Source organism: Mauremys reevesii, linkage group 13 (genome assembly GCF_016161935.1).
Source record: "Mauremys reevesii isolate NIE-2019 linkage group 13, ASM1616193v1, whole genome shotgun sequence".
NCBI lineage: Eukaryota > Metazoa > Chordata > Testudines > Geoemydidae > Mauremys > Mauremys reevesii.
The window spans coordinates 2,570,006-2,589,790 of NC_052635.1; the positions used below are offsets into that span (position 1 = coordinate 2,570,006).

General features: G+C 50.0%; 1 protein-coding gene and 2 gene segments (V, D, J or C); all 3 read left to right on the plus strand.

Moving 5' to 3' along the window:
* Positions 1–976: 976 nt before the first annotated feature.
* LOC120380785 lies at positions 977–1,610 on the plus strand. The segment is given in 2 exon segments: positions 977–1,025; positions 1,114–1,610. Coding segments are annotated over 2 exon segments (546 nt in total).
* Positions 1,611–4,709: 3,099 nt separating this feature from the next.
* LOC120380786 lies at positions 4,710–12,575 on the plus strand. The gene is made up of 4 exons (XM_039498710.1): positions 4,710–4,832; positions 4,927–5,382; positions 10,924–11,235; positions 12,535–12,575. Exons 1-4 carry the CDS (start codon positions 4,787–4,789, stop codon positions 12,573–12,575), a joined length of 855 nt encoding a protein of 284 aa, XP_039354644.1. The 5' UTR covers positions 4,710–4,786.
* A 125-nt stretch (positions 12,576–12,700) lies between these two features.
* Positions 12,701–13,206, plus strand: LOC120380788. The segment is given in 2 exon segments: positions 12,701–12,794; positions 12,884–13,206. Coding segments are annotated over 2 exon segments (372 nt in total).
* The last annotated feature ends 6,579 nt before the right edge of the window (positions 13,207–19,785 follow it).

The window sequence follows — 19,785 nt, forward strand, 5'->3', positions numbered from 1 at the left end:
CTTTCCAATATGCATTACTTTGCATTTATCCACATTAAATTTCATCTGCCATTTTGTTGCCCAGTCACCCAGTTTTGAGAGATCCTTTTGTAGCTCTTGGCAGTCTGCCTGGGACTTCACTATCTTGAGTAGTTTTGTATCAACTGCAAATTTTGCCACCTCACTGTTTACCCCTTTTTCCAGACTGTTTATGAATATGTTGATTAGGACTGGGCCCAGAACAGACCCCTGGGGGACACCACCATTTACTTCTCTCCATTCTGAAAACTGACCATTTATTCCTACCCTTTGTTTCCTATCTTTTAACCAGTTCTTCAGAAGCCTGGTGGATTTAGGAACCACAATCTCACTGGATTTCACTGGTGGCTGGATGCCCAGCCACCTACCTGCCTCTGTTCTTCTCTGCTCCTTGTCACCGGAACATTTTCGTGACTCACAACCAGTCCTGGATTTCACCCTCTAGTCCGCACGTGAGGCAGGGAAGTCTCATTAACCCCGTTTTACAGACGAGGAAATGAGTCCCAGAGTCACAAAAGCAGAAATTAACCAACTTGCCTAGGGGTTTGGGGCACCCACTGCCCACTAACAAGAGTGGGAATTGTGCATGCAGAGCCCCTAAACGGATTTACCCAACAGCAACAGGGAGCGAGTGGGTGATTTAAGAACAGACCCTGTCATGCCTGTCTTGTCTCTAGGGCCCCAACCATTTCAACAGACTAATGCACAGCTGTGCTGAGCTGAGCTGAGTGCCTGGTCTCTCTGGGGTGTAAAGGGGACCCCTGTCCGAAGGGGACATCACCGTGTACTGAGTGCTCACCCTCTGCCGCCTCTAATAGCCACCCTGGGAAACCCACATGCAAATCCCTTCCCTGGGGTGTTCCTGTTAAATACAAACCCCTGGTTCTAGGAGCCTCAGTCTCTCCCCAGACATAGAACCAGTTCTGCCCGCTGGTGAGTGTCTCCATTAGCCATCACCATGACACTGTCACTGTTCTACTCCCTTTTCCTACTCGCTGCCCCGTCAGGTGAATATTTCATGGGACGCTGAGAAACACCGAGGTGGGGAATGCACCGGTTCCAGGTGAGAGTCAGCTCTGTTCCCCCTTTCCCCAGGTGTCCTCTCTCAGGTGCAGCTGATCCAGACTGGCCCGGGAGCAGTGAAACCCGGAGAGACCCTCAGTATCACCTGTAAGGTTTCTGGAGTCTCCGTCAGCAGCTACTATTGGAGCTGGGTCCGGCAGCCGTCGGGGAAAGAGCTGGAGTGGATGGGGCGCATCCAGAGCACTGCAGGGGGAGGCAGCACAGATTACAGCTTGGCTTTCAGTAGCCGGATCACCATCGCCAGGGACACCTCGAAGGGCGAAGTTTATCTCCTGCTCCGCTCGCTGACAGCTGCAGACACTGGCACCTATTACTGTGCCAGGGACACAGTGACACAGAGCAGAGCAGGGACTGGCACAAAAAGAGGAAGCGAGTTCCGCGCAGACACTCTGGGCCCTCTTACACAAACATCCCTGCTCCTGGTAGCAGGAAAACGTGCACTCTTCTGGCCATTATTATCTCACACTCATTGGGCAGGGGCTGTCACCTCAGAGAACCGAAATGGGTGATGATGGGGCTGATCTACAGCCCTTTGGAACCAATGAAACTCTCACCTCTGATTTCACATGGCTTCGGTTGTTGTGGCCTTAAGAAAGACCTACACGGTGAGAGCAGATCCACAGCTGGAATCAATGATCACAGATCCACCGGATTCAATATAGCAGCTACCCCTGATTATGCCAGCTGGCAATCTGGAACTTTTATTCAAACATTTACATACTCTAGTAAACACATGGGAGCATCTGACGAAGTGGGTATTCACCCACGAAAGCTCATGCTCTAAAATGTCTGTTAGTCTATAAGGTGCCACAAGACTCTTTGCTGCTTTTACAGATCCAGACTAACATGGCTACCCCTCTGATACATGGGAGCTATTCATCCAATGGGATTTGGGTGCCTAACTCCCTTAGGTTCCTTTGAAAATCCGAGTCTTTCATAGGAGGAGTTTCTATCTATACATTTAGAACTAGATAAACATCCCCTTTGTTACCGAAATATCGGGTCTGCCTAGCTGAGAGCCAATAACAGCCTGACAGGGATAAGGAAAAATGCTTTATTCTGCAGAAGAAAGGAGAGCTCTGTAATGGATTCAGAAGACTCTACTGCACACAAGTTTTCACAAGCTTTTTATACACTTTTAGACAAAGACCATGCCATGTTAACACTTCATTGGTGGTTGCCGGACCCCGTGAAACCGTTATCTGGTTAGTGCAAACTGGCTTGGAGCAAGATTTTTTTGCTTTGAGGCAGAAGAGGAAGGTTAGTTCAAAAGTTCAGGGTACTGTGTACGTGAGGTTTCTGGAGGCTTCTGCCTCCACCTACTAGCCGTTTGCAAAACTAGTAAAAGGGCGGTGGGGGGTGGGGCTACCAAATAGCTTTCACACCTTCACAGCGGTGCTTTTATTCTGGAAAGAATTAAAGCCTCTAGGCTCAGATTTAAAAGGTTCCATAGCATTTAATATTCTAGTTAATATTGGATCCCTGACCCCCCAAAGACTTTATTGTCTAGGTAAAAAACAGGAGAGAACAGATGGGATATCACAAGGAACAAAGAGATAATATTAGTCAGCATGACAGTCACTGGCCTCTGCAAACCACTGATCTAACTATTCTCTCTCTCTCTCTCCCCATCTCTACATAGACTCACAGACACACATAGACACGTGTCCTAGCGCAGCGTGCAGGGAAGGGTGAGCTGGAGTGTTTGTACGGGTGAGGGTGGAGGGCGAATCATCCCTTCACGGAATTTCCATAGTAGGTGGTTACTCCACTAATTGTTGATACCCACCGCAGCCCAAGGCCGGGACCCACCCTGAGAGATCCAATTAATTCAGTAGCTGTCTATGTTGAACCCTGAGGTGGTACAGGTCAGTCTCTCTTATCCGTACAAGGGGAGAAAATACCTTCCAAAGCGGCTGTAATGAAAGCTAAATGGAGCCAAAGATTTATTTTCCCTGGTGTGGGAGGGGAAAGGTCTCTGGTGGATTGGCTGGGAACTGCACATAAACAGGGGGATGTGGATTCTCTGTGGGTGCAGCCCTGCAGAGAGAGATTTAAACAGGAAACGCTCACGGTTATTTGCGTATCCCCCTCCTTATAACAGATACAACTCCTTCCCAATGGATGATTTGATGATTGCCCTTGTCACGGGGCTAGACGGACCATTGTTCTGACCCAGTCTGATCTCACGTCTTGGTCTGAGGATCCAAGAGTAGGTGCTAGACTCATTACTGGAGAAAAAAGGCTGGGAAAAGCTTTGAACTCCTCAAGGGTTTAACAGACGCTCAGCCTTGGCTGCTGCCTCGACAACTTGCTAGATGGTGTATGCTCGGTCTGCAGGCCCAGCCCTGGCACCCTTGAAGCGGACACGAGTCTCCTCTTCGCAGTCAGGGAAGTGTCTGTAACTGCTGACAAGGTTTGACAGCACGGAAAGGAACCTGCCCCGCTCTGCCAGGCTTTCTGCGTTCTCACCTCCGCACATTTCCAATGACAGGCAAGAACCGATATTGGAAAGGTGTTTGTTGGTGGTCGGTTCACAGGAAAAAAAAAAGTTGAGAGTCCTCGTCTTCCTGCTCCCCCCACTCCTCTCCAGACCTCCCCTTCCGTGTTTCTGACATTGTTTTGAAAGCGCGGATTCCATATTTTCATTGCATGTACACTATTCTCTTCTTGCACGTCATGGCTGGGGCGCATCAGCCCCAGAGCAGATCTATCGAAAGGGGAATGAGGGTCCCCAGGCCAGCAGCCACCAGACAAGGCCTCCAGCCCTGCGCTCTCTGACCCAAAGACCCCTGACACCTCCCCTGTGGGGCTGCTGCTTCTCTTTGCACGATCCCAATAAGCCCTACCAGACTTCCTCCCGGTACCCTCACCAGCCACTGCCCTCAGCGCCAGCCTTGGGGAGCTTCCTGTAATTAAGAGCAGCCGGTCCCGGTTACTATGTTAAATAGCTGGGTCTTTATCTCCCCCTGGGACAGCAGCAGGAATTCTGGACTGTGATTGCAGAATGTGAGGTGGGTTCCTTTAGCCATGAGGCCCCTTTGAAACTCCCAGCCCTGCGCTAGCAGCTGAGTGGTCTCTGCCAGGCCCGCTGACAGGCAGCGGCAAAGGGGGCAATTGCCCAGGGGCCTCTCAACCCAGCGCGGGCCCTCAGGTCAGGGGGGATAGTCACGTGACTAAGGGTTCTAAGATAGGGGTCACTGGAACAGCTCAGAGAGAGACTGATGCACAGGGAGAAGCAGACGTGGATTGGAGAGAGGTGGGGGCAGGAAAGACACAGAGCGGGGCTCCCACTGAATAAGATAGAGCCTAAATCCTTCTGTATCAGGGGGTAGCTCTGTTAGTCTGTATTCACAAAAACAAGGAGGAGTCTTAAAGACTAACAGAGTTATCTGGGCCTAAGCTTTCATGGGCAAAAACCCCATTTCTTCAGATACACCGACTGGGAGAGGGGGGTACCCCAGAAGTAAATTGCGGGCCCTTCTCTCAACCACACACAAAGAAACTGAGTTCGCTCTCGGAGTTTCTTATAAGAAGGGAGATATGCAAATAGCGGTGAGAGTTTCCTGTTTAAAGCTGTCTCTCTCACTTCCACGGCTGCACCCGGACAGACAATCCGCAGCCCCTGTCTCTGGGCACTCACCAGACAACCCCGCTGAGAACTCTCCTCTCCAAACACGGGACAATGAGGCTTTGGTTGTATCTCGTTCTCATTGCAGCAGCGTTTGAAGGTATTTTCTCCCTTCCCGTGTGTTGGATAGTCAGGAGATTGTTATTCTGTTTCCCTAGATACTCATGTTTCCCCTAATTCATCTTTATCCCCAGGCGCCCGGTCCCAGGTGCAGCTGGTGGAGTCCGGAGGGGATGTGAAAAAGCCCGGAGACTCTCTCCGCCTCTCCTGCAAAGCCTCCGGGTTCACCTTCAGCAGCTACTGGATGGACTGGGTCCGCCAGGCTCCCGGGAAGGGGCTGGAGTGGGTCGCCAGCATTTACAGCACCAGCATATACTACAGTGACTCGGTAAAAGGGCGATTCACCGTCTCCAGAGATGACCCCAACAACCTGCTGTATCTGCAAATGACCGGCCTGAAGCCCGAGGACACCGCCCGGTATTACTGTGCGAGAGACACAGTGAGGGGAATCCCGATACTGCTAATACAAAAACTCAAGATGCAGAATCTTTTCTGTCATGCGCCGCATGGGGGCAGCACTTCCCCGAACAATCCAGCCCTGGGCACAGGAACGGGAGCTACAACCAGAGCGAAAAATCATCTCTCGTCAGGTTTGAGATCTCCGGCGCCATTGACCACCCAGGTTTCCCGCTACGGCCGCGCTATGTTTTTATTTTGTTTCCCCCCCCCCCGGCTTTGCCGCGTTGCACTGTTGGGTTTTTTTTCCACCTGCTTTACCGCTCCGGCTCTGCTGCAGGTTTCCCCCCGCTGCTTTGCCGTTTTTGGTTCCCCCACCCTGCTTTGCCGCTCCGGCGCCCCCGCACTCTTGTTTTTTTTTTTTGCTTGTGGCGACAAAAAAGCCAGAGCCTTCCCTGTCTCCGACAGCCCTGCCTCGCTGTCAGTGTCTGGGTGCTGAGCTGAGCGTGCTGTCTCTGGGTGATATAAAGGGGACACCTGTTCCCGAGGGGGCATTGCCATGTACTGAGCCAGCGCCCCCTGTCATCTCTTATACCCACCCTGGGAAACCCACATGCAAATCCTGTCCTGGGGGGTTCCTGTTTAAATACAAACCCCTGGTTCTCGGAGCCTCAGTCTCTCCCCAGACACACAGCACTGCCAGGTCCTGCCCGCAGGGGAGTTTCCCTATTTGCATGAAAACCAGAATGAAATATCCGTGGCTTTTCCTTTCCCTAGTCTCCGCCCTCACCTGTGAGTGTCTATGGGACAGTGGGGAATATAGGGACACAGAGACATGCATGTGTTTGGTGGCTAATATTGTCTTTGCATTTTTTTCTCCTTTTCCGAGGTATCCTCTCTCAAGTGCAGCTGGTCCAGTCCGTTCCAGGAGCGGTGAACCCTGGACAGTCCCTCACACTGAGCTGTGCTGTCTCTCTGGTGTAACTGTGGAGAGTGGCTCTGCTTGGACCTTGGTCAGGCAGCCTGTAGGGAACGGGCTGGAGTGGATGGAACATATTTTCCAAAATGTTGACGACGAGTTGGAAACAGATTATGCCCTGTCTCTCCAAACCGATTTACCATCTCTGCAGACACCACCAAGAACCAGGTCTCCCTGCAGCTCCGCTCGCTGACAGCTGCAGGCACCGCCACCTATCACTGTGCCAGAGATACAGTGACACTGAGCAGAGCAGGGACTCTACAAAAACAGAAAGCGGATTCTGAGCAGTGCAGGTAGACAATCTGAACTGACAGAACTGTGATTCCCCCCATTAAATCGAAATAAAATGCAAAGCGATGAGGCAGGTAAGGAATCGGAGGGAACTTATTTTATATATTTGGACCAAGGTGATGCCACATGCATCAACCCTCTGCTGGCAATATTTCCAAAAGTTCTAGCAGCTCCTGTCCAACAAAAAGAAATATTAGAGATATCCCAAGAGCTTTGCAGGCGAACATAAAAACAAACCCGGTCCTTCTGCACTTGACAGGAAAGAGAAATAGCGAGAGACAGAAAGGGACTGACTGAAAAATTAATGATCATCTTTAAAGTTTTGAAGAGCACTTACTTAAATCAGAGTGAGGAGGAGGATGAAGATAATAGTAATGTAGATAAAAAGATAGAGAGGGTGGATGGGGTTAGATAGATAGATAGATAGATAGATAGATAGATAGATAGATAGGAACGCGCCTTCATATTTGTCTGAAAAAATACTTTGGCCACGTAAGTTTTCAACAGATAATGACATTGTTCCAAGCTCTTGTAGAATAGTTTCAGTCATAAATGCTCCTGTCCTCTACAAAACCCCCAAAATATTCCTTTATTAGCACTTCAACATTATCTTCATCTGCAGACTTTTCCATATCCATGAACAAATGATCATCCTCATTTGTGCAACAGGACTCACATCTGGTGTACAGTCCAGTATTATTGAAAAGTATTTTGCAGAATGGGCAACTTCTACAATTTCCTTTGTAATGGCATTTTCTACGATTTGAATCGATTCATTCTGCACATTTTTTCCTAAGTAATGAACTTATATTTCATGATCAGTTATTTAAGTAAATGGTCCTTCCACGCTGGAGGGGAAAGAGAAATAGTGAAAGAGACAGAAAAGGACTGACTGAAAAATTAATGTTCATCTGTAATGTTTTGAACAGCATTTACTTGAATTGGGGTGATGAGGAGGATGAAGATAGATAGATAGAAACTTGCCTTCATATTTGTTTGAAAAAATACTTTGTTCAGGTTTGGATGTTGAAATAACACCAAGAAAACAAACACCAGGAAACTTTGCAAAGAAAATGAGGAAGAGGAACAGGGATCTCGAAGTGGGTCAGAATGACAGCAGTGTAACTAACAAGAATGATTATTCTGTTGCTGGTTTCAGAGCAAGATGACTGTGATAAGTAATAACAATTCAAGTGGCACCAACGATTTGAAGAGTAACTTGAGCTCCAAAAAATACCTTCTTGCAAAGAGTTGCCAAAAACAAACATTCCTCAGGCAATATTATCCAGATTATGAGCCTGGGTGATTTCTTGAAAGAGGTCGAGGTAGAGAATAAATTGGATATGATATCAAATGGAAAGATTGGAAGGATATTCTCATAAAATCACTGTCTTTTGAAGCATTAAATATAACACCCATAACTCATATGATTCAGAGCACATTAAAATTAACTGAAAGATTCCTATTTCAGTCAGCTGAGTTCAATAAAGCCTTTATTAACCTAGGACTGGACAGTAAACATCATACTTTTGCTAACTATCGAACACATGATAGGATTGCAGAGGTGGTGTAAGGAAGTTAAATGTCCAATCCTCATTAATTTCAATAGCATTTGGGTTCCTAACTCTCTTGGGGTCTTTTGAAATCCCAAACAAACCCACAGGAGAAGAGATATATTTTTTCTTCTCCAAATATTCCTTCATTCCTCAGAAGGTACTGCCCTTCACTTATATTTGACTGATAATGTCAACGACGTTTAAGAGCATTAAATGACCAAATGCTATTTATTTAAATTGAGTTTGGACATATGTGATGTGATCTAATTAAAACATGGCCATGTAGATCATTGTTGATATCCCTGTTAAATAATTGCAACCAATCTTATACAAACAGTCAAGTAAGCTATCGATGGAAAGGGTATAATGTGTTGGTTATGATTATGCTATTTGTATGCATGTACCATTTTGATATTTGAAGTTATGATTGTTGGCTCTGTACCTGTATTTCAAAATGTTTGCTCCGGGGTAGTGCCCACAAGGTAGTTAGTCAGTACATCTTGGAGGGACTATTCAAATTGAGTGTCCCATCAAAATAACATTTAACTGACAATGGAAGATGCCCACCTATCCTCAGTGGACTTTCCTGTGAACATTCCATCTGGAGTATAGGTAATTGTGCATGAACAGGTGACTTGCCCATGTGACTCCAAACACCATCTTGTCACCTGTGATTTTCTAGTAGCTGTGCTGGTGGCTTTCCCTCCACATGGCAGAAGCTATCAAAGGCCTTGGAAACATTTCCATTTTGCTTCTTTCCTGCTCCAGCCTCTTTCCTGGTCAAACCTCTGGACTATGGACTTACACTAATGGGAGCATTCTAACCAATGGACTGAGGACCTCTGAATGATTTGGAAGCAGCCAGAGGCTTGACTTAAGGCAGCAATTTATTCCATCACTGCTATGAGCCTGCTCCAATAACTTTGGCATTACTGGATGTATTTGATTCCTTTTAACCAGTTTTAGCTCTCGCCTTTCTTTTTAAAAATAAACCTTTAGATTTAGATCCCTCTAGAACCTTTAGATTTTAGATACTAAAGGATTGGCATCAGCGGGATTTTGGGGTAAGATCTAAGTTATATATTGACCTGGGTGTGTGGCTGGTCCTTTGGGATCAGAAGAAACTTTAATTTGATTAAATTGGTTTTAAAGAAGCACTCATCAAGTCTGGTGTTTTTCATGGTGATATAAGAACCGGAATGCCTAAGGAAACTGCTGTTCTGACTTCTTATTAGCCAGAGTAGTGAAACAGAAGTTTACTTTTGTTGCTGGTTTAATATATCTCCTGGGAAAATAACCTCCAGGTTTGAGGTGGCACTGGGTCCGGCAGCCTGTGCGAAAAGGGCTGGAATGGGTGGGATGCACATGGTATAGGTCTGGCCGGTGGAACACTGAGTACCACAGCTCTGTGCAGAGTCAAACGACCCTCACACAAGACACTTCCAAGGACCAGGTCTCCCTGCAGCTCCACTCGCTGAGAGCTGCAGACACCAGCACCTATTACTGCGACAGGCAGCCACACAAACAGTGACACAGAGCAAAGCAGGGACTGGTACAAGAAGGGGAAGCGGATTCTGACCAGCGCAGAGAGACAATTTGAACAGAAAGAACTGTGATCGTCCTCCCTCTTTCCCATAAAACTCCATGTAAATCGAAAGCAAATGCAAACGGGAGGCGGATAGGGAATTGTGAGGGAACTTCTTTTATATACTTGAACCAAGGTGATGCCATGAAGAGGAGGATAATGAGCTTTAGTGACGTGCTTCAACCTGCTGGTGGGAATATTTCCAAACGCGCTACGAGCTCTTGTACAGAACAACGAAATATTACAGATCTTTCAGACAACACACAAGCAAAGCCCTTCCTCACTGGGCAGGAAAGCAGGGCCCACTCTACTGTTTTTGCCCCCAAGCAGCGTGTCGAATTGCCGCAGCGGGTGGCAGGGGCAGTCCCTGTGCCCTTAGGGCGGCTCGCGTGTTTCCCGGTGCCGCCAATTCGGTGGCAGCTTCTATGTTCAGCTGTCTGGGCAGCGCAGCTTCACTCTTCGGGCTGAAGACAGAAGCTGCCACTGAATTGCTGCAGCCATGGAAACCCAGGTGCAGCCCTAAGGGCACATGGACTGGCCCCGCTGTCTGGCATCAATTCTGCCCGCTACTTGGGGCAGCAAAAACAGTAGAGCAGGCCCTGTCTGTTCATTCTCTCTGGGGCACGTGGCTTTGGCCACTGTTGGAAGACAGGATACTGGGCTAGATGGACCTTTGATCTGACCCGGTATGGCCATGCTTAATGTCTGATGTTCTCTGTGAATTCATCTAATTCGGTTTAAATCCAATGTTTAATTTTGCACTCCACAACATACCATGGAAGGCAGTTCTACAAGCTGATTGTGCCGTGTGGGAAGAAGTAGTTCCTTACATTTGTTTTAGAGCTGCTGACTATTAATTCATCAGGAGACTTCTAGTCTGGTGAAAGAAAGAAACAAAGAAAGAAAGAAAGAAAGAAAGAAAGAAAGAAAGAAAGGAACAGATCGCACAGCATTCGCTAATAGCTGGTTCAGTTCCCTGCCCGGTTACACTGCTCTGAGAGAGTCACAGAGCTAAAGAGCTTGGGTGGTTCCATATCCTTTTCAAGAATGATGTCGGAGTGTCTGATCTTTATGCAAATCTCCCAGTCACGGTCCCTGTTAAATAGCAGCTCCTGGGTTCTCCTGGGACCCACCTGCCCAGGGGCTGAAGTGAATTTAATTTTTGTCACTTTTTCTCCCCCTTTCAAAAGATGGAAAATGTGCTGTTGCTCCTGGTGTTACTCGCCATCTCAGCCTGTAAGTCAGGAGGAGAATTTTTGGGGAAATGATCGAACCCCGAGGAAGAGAGGTCAGAATTTAACTGTAACGTGTCCTGGTTTTGCAGGTGCCTGGTCCCAAATCCAGCTGGTCCAGTCCAGGCCCAGCGTGGTGAAGCCCGGAGAGCCCCTCTCACTGACCTGCACCGTGTCTGGTTACTTCATTTCTTCTGGCTCCGACTGGGCTTGGAGCCGGCAGGCTCCTGGGAAAGGCTTGGAATATATGGGGCATATATACGGACCTAGCCAGGGCACCAACTACGCCCCGGCTTTCCAGAGCCGAATCACCATTGCCGCAGACACCACCAAGAACCAGCTCCACTCGCTGACAGCTGCAGACACTGGCACCTATTACTGCGCCAGACAAATAGTGACACAGAGTAAGGCAGGACCGTACAGAAAGGGGAAATGGATTCTACACAGACATTCAGGACATTTAATGCTGTCATTTTTCTCTTGAGAGACAGAGGCAGGAATTGACAAGACGAGAGTCTGGATTTCATAAAGTTCACACAAGGAAATGATACACTGATATTGCCGAACAGCAGTGAACACAATGTCATTTTTCATTGCAGAACTATGTTTTAAACAAGGAAATGACAGGTAAAATCCAACTCTCACCATGTGGTCTCATCCCCAGCTTACACCATTCAGCAGATGGACTCCACATGAATTCAGGATGGGGGTTTATCAGGGGTAAGGAACAGCTGCCATATGAGGAGCGATTAATAAGACTGTGATTTTTCAGGGTGGAAAAGCGATAGCTAAGAGGGGTGGGGAGGTCTATAAAATCATGACTGGTGTGGAGAAAGTGAATAAGGAAGTGTTATTTACTCCTTCCCATAACAGAAGATCCAGGGGTCACAAAATCAAACTAATAGGCAGGAGGTTTAAAAGAAACAAAGGAAGTATTTCTTCACACAACACAAGGTCAACATGTGGAATTCTTTGCTAGAGGATGTTGTGAAGACCAAGACAATAGCAGGGTTGAAAAAAGAACTAGATAAGTTCATGGAGGACAGGTCCATCAATTGGCTATTAGCCAGGATGGGCAGGGATGGTGTCCCTAGCCTCTGTTTGCCAGAAGCTGGAAATGAGCAACAGGGGATGGATCACTTGATAATTACCTGTCTGTTCATTCCCTCTGGGGCACCTGGCACTGGCCACTGTCAGAAGACAGGACACTGGGCTTGATGGACCTTTGGTCTGACCCGGTAGGGTCGCTTTTTTGTTCTTAAGAAGCCTAGAGTATTTAGGAACCAGAATCTCATTGGATTTTGCTGGCAGCTGGATGCCAACCCTCTAGCTGTCTCTGTTCTTTTCTGCCCCTTGTCACTGGAGCATGTCAGCAACTCACAACCAGTCCTGGATTTCACCCTCATGCTAGTAAGCAGGGAAGGCTCATTAACCCCTTTTTACAGATGAGGAGCTAAGGCCCAGAGTCACAAAAGCTGACATTAACCAACCCGCCTAGGGGATTTAGCCATCTACTGCCCACCAACACAAGTGGGAATTGTGCACACAGAGCCCCTAGGCGGATTTACCCACCTCAACAGGGAGCGAGTGGGTCATTTAGGAACTGAGCCTGCGACTCCTGTCCTCTGTCCTAGGGCCCCAGACGAACCACCAGACCAATACACAGCTGTGTTGAGCTGAGCACAGTCTCTCTATGTGTAAAGGGGACCCTGCCCTGTCAGAAGGGAACATCGCCATGTACTGAGCACTCAACCCTTCCAGCTCTTATAGCCACCCTGGTGAACCCACATGCAAATCCCTTCCCCGGGAGGTTCCTGTTTAAATACCAGCCCCTGGTTCTAGGAGCCTCAGTCTCTCCCCAGACACAGAACTGTCTGGTCCTGCCCGCTGGGAGTGTCTCCATTAGCCATCACCATGACACTGTCACTGCTCTGCTCCCTTTTTCTACTCTCTGCCACATCAGGTGAGTATTTCATGGGACACTGAAAAACACCGAGGTGAGGAAAGCACTGGGGAGATTCAGCCCTGTTCTCTCTCCCCCCCACCCCCCAGGCATCCTCTCCCAGGTGCAGCTGGTCCAGTCCGGCCCGGAAGCGGTGAAACCCGGAGAGACCCTCAGTATCACCTGCAAGGTCTCAGGTCTCTCAGTCAGCAGCTACTATTGGAGCTGGGTCCGGCAGCCCCCTGGCAAAGCGCTGGAGTGGATGGGACGCATCCAGAGCACTGCAGACGGAGGCAGCACAGCTTACAACTCAGCTTTCAGTAGCCGGATCACCATCGCCAGGGACACCTTGAAGGACGAAGTTTATCTCCAGCTCCGTTCGCTGACAGCTGCAGACACCGCCACCTATTACTGCACCCGGCAGACACAGTGACACAGAGCAGAGCAGGGCCTGGCACAAAAAGGGGAAGTGGGGTCCGTGCAGATGCTCAAGGCCCTTTTACACAAACATCCCCGCCTGAAGCAGAGTCACGCACGGACTGAAGGGGATTTATATTCAGATGACAGAGCGGGGGTGTGAGGAAAACTTCTATCAGCTCATGTCCCTGCAAGAGAGACACACAGTCACTGGCCTATTCCTACTCACCTCCACTGGTCTGGAGGCATCACTGACACTATTGTGCACATGTAGGTGCACACGCGCATACTCTCACACACTCACACATTATCACACTCAAACACACTTACACATGCACATTCCACACATGTCCACTCTCTCACACACAGGGCAGGCTGGAATCCTTACAGCAGTAGGCAGGACTCACACACCAAACTGCATCTCCCGCCCTTTGGTTCCAGCCACGTGGCCCTTGTTCTGTTATCGCCAACACCAGCTGCATTTTCTGGCCATCTCAGTTCCGCCGCCTTTTATTAAAGCCAGTTGCCGCTCTCTGCAGCGTGCTACCAGCCTTCCTTCCCCCCCACAGCTTGACCTCCTGCCCCATCAGACTCAAGCAGTAGAGACTCGTTTCCACTCACAGCACCTGCGTGTTGTGCATATTTACTCCCCAGCACATTCTGTAGCGGACACGGCTCTAATGGGGAGACATCAATGGCCTTCAATGCACAAGGTCACCCCCTAAGTTATGAAGAGCATGTGTGACCCTCCCAACCGCGAGACAGCCCTCCCCAGAGAGAGCTCCCCCTTTGGGTGGCACCCGCATGATAATCCCTCTCCCAGCGGGTTTGCCTGAGTCCCAGAGCCCTGTTCTTTGACCCTCCAAACCACCCTCACACAGCCACCTCCTCCTCCTGAGCTGTGCTCACCTGAAAGAACTGTTTTTCTGGGGTGTAAAGGGGACACCTGTCCCTGAGGAGACATGGCCATGTACTGAGCATTCAACTCTTCCAGCTCTTATAGCTGCCCTGGGGACCCGCATGCAAATCCCTGCCCCGGAGGGTTCCTGTGTGTCATGGACTCACAGATTGTGCCCACTCTTGGCCCCGTGCGGTCCGTGGGGGGTGCCCCTTTCAGTGTGACAGCCCGTCTCGGGGGTCCACTCTCTCTTGGGGCCAGGCCACTCCACCTCCTGGAGCCGCACCTCTCTGAGCCTTAGCACGTCTGCCTCTGCCGTGGGCCCCCTCAGGGAGTCCCCTCACTCTGGGCCCCTGGGCCTCCTCACCCCTGAAGGGGTTGATGCCCCCTGTTCTCTAGCCCGGAGTGACTCTCAGCCAGCATAAAGCAGGAGGGTTTATTGAGAGTTGAACACAGTACAGGAAACTCTCAGGGCCTCAGGCCTGGGCTCCCTCAGCACAGCACATCCCAGTCCCCCTGCAGCCAGGTGGGCTCTGCCTGCTCCCCCTCTCCAGCCCGGAGCCCCCCTGCTTCCCAGCTGGGCCTCCCATATCCCCGGCCCCAAGCCCCGCCTCTGTGCATTGTCTTCTCTCCAGGTAAACAGGGTCATAAACAGAATCGCCTGGGTCTCCTCTCCTCTTAGCTCTCCTCTGGTCCCTCTGGCTGGAACCGGCTGGTCAGGTAACCGGGATCCTCTCTCCGCAGCCCATTGTCCTCCCACTGGCCAGAACTGGCTGTGACTCCTGAGCTGCGCCTCCAGGTCACCAGTCGCTGGGGTCTCCATCCTCCAGGCCATCGGCCGGGGTCCCAAGTTCCCTCTCCAGTCCTCTGTACCAACAAACTCCCTCTCCCCTCACCTTGTTAAACCAGTAACACCCGGGGACACTGAGTCCCACCCCCTGTGCATGCAACCCACTGGAAAACACAGAAACCCCAAGAACCCCCCCCACTTCATCACACTGTGTAAATACAAACCCCTGGTTCTAGGAGCCTCAGTCTCTCCCCAGACACAGAACTGCCCGGTCCTGCCACTGGGGAGTGTCTCCATTAGCCATCACCATGACACTGTCACTGCTCTGCTCCCTTTTCCCACTCACGTCCCATCAGGTGAGTGTTTCATGGGAACCCCAGGAACACGGAGGTGGGGAATGCACCGGTTCCAGGTGAGAGTCAGCTCTGCTTTCTCCTTCCCCCAAGATGTCCTTTCTCAGGTGTACCTGGTCCAGACTGGCCCAGGAGCGGTGAAGCCCAGAGACACCTTCACACTGACCTGCACTGTCTCTGGTTACTCCATAACTAGCAGTTCCGGCTGGCCCTGGGTCCGGCAGCCTCCACTTGCAATTTCACCTGGAACACAAACCAGGCCTCGTCCTTCCAGAGCTGAATCATCAGGACCGCCGGGGGGGGGGGGGGGAGGCAAGTGGGGCAATTTGCCCCAGGCCCCGCAGGGGCCCTGCAATCCCTTCCCTGGTGCAGGAGGCTGGGTCTAGAGGCTTCTTGGAGACGCTGGTGGCCACTGCACAGAGCTGCGGGATATGCCACCATCTGCAGTGCAGCCCTTTTCCATGGGCTCGAATGGCTGAGCTGCCGGCGGAGCAGGACCCAGGTGCTCCGGCCCCAGGCGGAGGTGTGACGAACTGGGACTGTTCTTACTGTGGTCTGTGAATGCTGATGGGGGGTGTTGTCTTGGGAGAAAGGTCTGCACTGGGAGATGGGAGACTGGCCTGGAGGGAAGATGCCTGAGCATGTAAGGTGAGAAACCAGGAAGGGGTTAGAGGCCAGGTGACACCCAGGGGTGGCTCTAGAAATCGGGCTGCCCCAAGCAGCGTGGAGCACTGCGCCGCCCTTCCCCGGTCCCGCGGCGGGTCCCCTCTTCCCGCGGCTCCGGTGGAGCTCCTGCCGGCATGCCTGCGGCAGGTCCACCGGAGCCCGGGACCAGCGGACCTGCCGCAGTCATGCCTGCGGGAGCTCAACCGGAGCCGCGGGAAGACGGGACCCGCCGCAGTCATGCCTGCGGCAGGTCCGCTCCGTCCCGGGCTCCGGTGGACCTGCCGCAGGCATGCCGGCGGGAGCTCCACGGGAGCCAAATGCCGCCCCCCCGGGAAACGGCCGCCCCAAGCGCCTGCTTGGCGCGCTGGTGTCTAGAGCCGCCCCTGGTGACACCTCTGCCCTGGAAGCTGAACAAAGGCTGGGGGAGGAGACGTGGGAGTGAGGGGAGTTTCAGGAGCTGGCTGGGGAATCTCTCAGGGCCCATGTAGCCCAGTCTCCTGCCTCAAGAGCGCCCTGAGCCAGATGGTTTGTAGGAAGCAGCAATACAGTCGGCAATTGGAACTAAGCAGCCCAGAGGGGCAGATTTCTCACAATTCCCTATCAGTGAGAGGATGGTTTATTCCGGGTAGCAAGAGACTTTATGTCCTTGCCAGAAATCTGGCGATGAGAATTTCTAGCTGTCTAAGAGACTAGGACAGACATTTCCCTTTCAAATTATTCTGAAATGAACATCAAAAGACCCTAGTCAGTTTTTTTAATTATATTTTCTGAAATGTATTCCCAGATAGGTATTTATGGGGTTCAGAGAGGAAAGGAAGAGGGCACTGGATCTTTTAAGACAGACATCTTAGATCAGGGCAAACTTTTTGGCCTAAGGGCTGCACTGGGGTTGCAAAACTGTATGGAGGGCCCGGTAGGGAAGCCTGTGCCTCCCCAAACAGCCTGGCCCCCACCCCCTATCTGCCCCCTCCAACTTTCCACCCCCTGACTGCCCCCCTCAGAATCCCAAACCTATCCAATCCTGAACCCCTCTGCTGCTTGTTCCCTGACCGCTGCCTCCCAGGACCCTCACCCCTAACAGCCCCCCCAGGACCCTACCCCTATCCAACCCCCCTGCTTCCAGTCCCCTGACTGCCCCCCTGACTCCTATCCACCCCCCACCCCCTGACAGGCCCCCGGGACTCCCACACTTATCCAAGCCTCCCCGTTCCCCAAACCTCCGCCCCTTATTCAACACCCTGGCCCCGGGCCCAGCCCCCTTGCCATGCAGCTCAGAGCAGCATGTCTGTCAGCCTCGCCTCCCGGCTGGAGCCAGACACGCTGCCGCGCTGCTCTGCAGGAGCGCGCACCCCCCCGCCCAGAGCATGTCTGTGGGCTGTAGTTTGCCCACCTCTGTCCTAGATAACTTGAAGATCCTCCTAGATTCTGAACAAAGGGGGGTTTGATTTTGTCTCTCTACAATAAAATAAATTAGTCTTTCAGTCTCAAAGATGCCCAAGGGAGATAAGCCATAGCAAGGATTAGACTCCAAACAGGATCCTTTCTATCTCGCAGTCTCCAATAATAAATAAGTAGAGAGAGAGAGGAAGAGAGAGATATCTACATGCATATAAACATAATAATAGAAAGCCGTGGGAGAAAAAACAAAACAAACAAACAAAAAAACAAAAAAACAAATGCTGCAACTGATGCAAACAAAGAAACTAAACTCCAGAGAGAGGTTTTGCCACTAACAGGGAAAAGAGCTAGGAACTCTGTGAAATTCCCCATAAAATTACCTATATAATACAATGTTAGATGATAGATAGATAGATAGATAGATAGATAGATCTCTGCAGGTGTCTATTCCCAGGTCAGCCTGGTTGAGTTGGGTAGGGGAGTGAGAAAGCCCGGAGAGACCCTCACACTGACTTGCACCGTGTCGAGTACCGCATGTTCCGTAATAGCTGCCTCTGCTAATCACTGCAATCGTTCCCCTTTATTCCCCCTTCTACAGGTGTCTAAGATACCTGTGGAAGGGGAAATAAAGGGGAAATAGCTTGGCACCCAAAAGCTCTGTGAAATCCATATGAATTGGGCTTCTAACACCTTTCCTTTCCAATGAAAATCCCAGCACAAAAGTTACTCCTTTGAAGCTGGCATTTATCAAACAACCACATTAAAAGTCCACTATATAGATCAGGGGTAGGCAACCTATGGCACGGGTGCCGAAGGTGGCACGCGAGCTGATCTTCAGTGGCACTCACACTGCCCGGGTCCTGGCCACCGGTCCGGGCAGTTCTGCATTTTAATTTAATTTTAAATGAAACTTCTAAACATTTTGAAACCTTATTTACTTTACATACAACAGTTTATATATTATAGACTTATAGAAAGAGACCTTCTAAAAACGTTAACATGTATTACTGGCACGCGAAACCTTAAATTAGAGTGAATAACTGAAGACTCAGCACAGCACTTCTGAAATGTTGCCGACGCCTGATGTAGATGGAAATTATCTGAGGGGGAAATTGAACAAAGGGAAGTGACCATGGCTGGGGTTTTTAAGGGCACTAGGGGAGTTAGGTACTCAAATCCTGTTGAAATTGTTGGGCAGGCAGAGTCCTAAACACCTGTTTAGCTTTTGTAAAAGCGGGAAACCTACCGCAATTCTTTCAACACAGTCTCCAACGAGAGCTTTAGCTCTCACACATCGCTGAATAAGACATTGCCTTCTTCTTTAGCCAAAAAAATATGGTCACCTTCAGGGTTTCATCCAACATCCTCTAAACCTAAGAAGAGTATTTGTGTTGATTGCAATAAAGTTTGGGTCGAGCCCTAGACTCATGTCTAGAGATCTGAGGTCGCAGAAGGCAACTGATGATTTCTCCCTTAAGCAAAAGCATATTCAGGACCCAGCACATTTTGTTCTGCCCTGCACAGACACACAGACTGAGTCCCCCTCTGAGCCATAGTTACAGGCATCCTGCTGATCAGTGACAGATGTTTGTACCACTTATAAAGAGGGAAATATGCAAATTACAGTGCCAGTTGCCTGTTTAAATCCGTGTCTCTCACTGCCCAGGCTGCTCCTGGGAATACAACCCCCAGTCCCCGTGTGTTTGTGCGCTTACCAGACATTCGCTCTGAGAACTTTCCCCTCCAGCACCAGCGAAAATGCGATTTTGGTTCCTTTAAATGTTCACTATGGTGGCTCTGGACGGAATTCTTTCCATTGACTCGCTGGCAGAGCTAAACAAATATTATATTATGTCTGGCTTTATACCAATATTTGTAACGTCTTTATTCTCATGTGCCCAGTGCTGGTGGAGTCCGGAGGGGGGGTGAAAAAGCTCGGAGACCAGGGATTTCCCTACACCCCCTCTAGGGGGAGTGTACAGCCCCCTTGAATTTCCCCAACCCTCCCCCCCAGTTTTGTGAACTAGTTACATGCCAAACCTGGTGGTTGAACTTTGCGACTTTGTCCTCACCCACAACTATTTCACATTTGGGGACAATATATACCTTCAAGTCAGTGGCACTGCTATGGGTACCCACATGGCCCCATAGTATGCCAACATATTTATGGCTGACTTAGAACAACGCTTCCTTAGCTCTCATCCCCTAACACCCCTACTCTACTTGCACTACATTGATGACATCTTCATCATCTGGACCCATGGAAAAGAAGCCCTTGAGGAATTCCACCATGATTTCAACAATTTCCATCCCACCATCAACCTCAGCCTAGACCAATCCACACAAGCGGTCTATTTCCTAGACACAACTGTGCTAATAAGCGATGGTCATATAAACACCACCCTATACCGGAAACCCACTGACCACTATACTTACCTACATGCCTCCAGCTTCCATCCAGGACACACCACACGATCCATTGTCTACAGC

Bases quoted from the DNA above. Each gene is read 5' to 3' on its own strand.
- LOC120380786 (XM_039498710.1), top strand. From the start codon at position 4,787: ATGAGGCTTTGGTTGTATCTCGTTCTCATTGCAGCAGCGTTTGAAG. The intron at 4,833-4,926 runs GTATTTTCTCCC...CTTTATCCCCAG, and splicing joins CATTGCAGCAGCGTTTGAAG to GCGCCCGGTCCCAGGTGCAG. The intron at 11,236-12,534 runs GTAAGGCAGGAC...CTATGTGTAAAG, and splicing joins CAGACAAATAGTGACACAGA to GGGACCCTGCCCTGTCAGAA.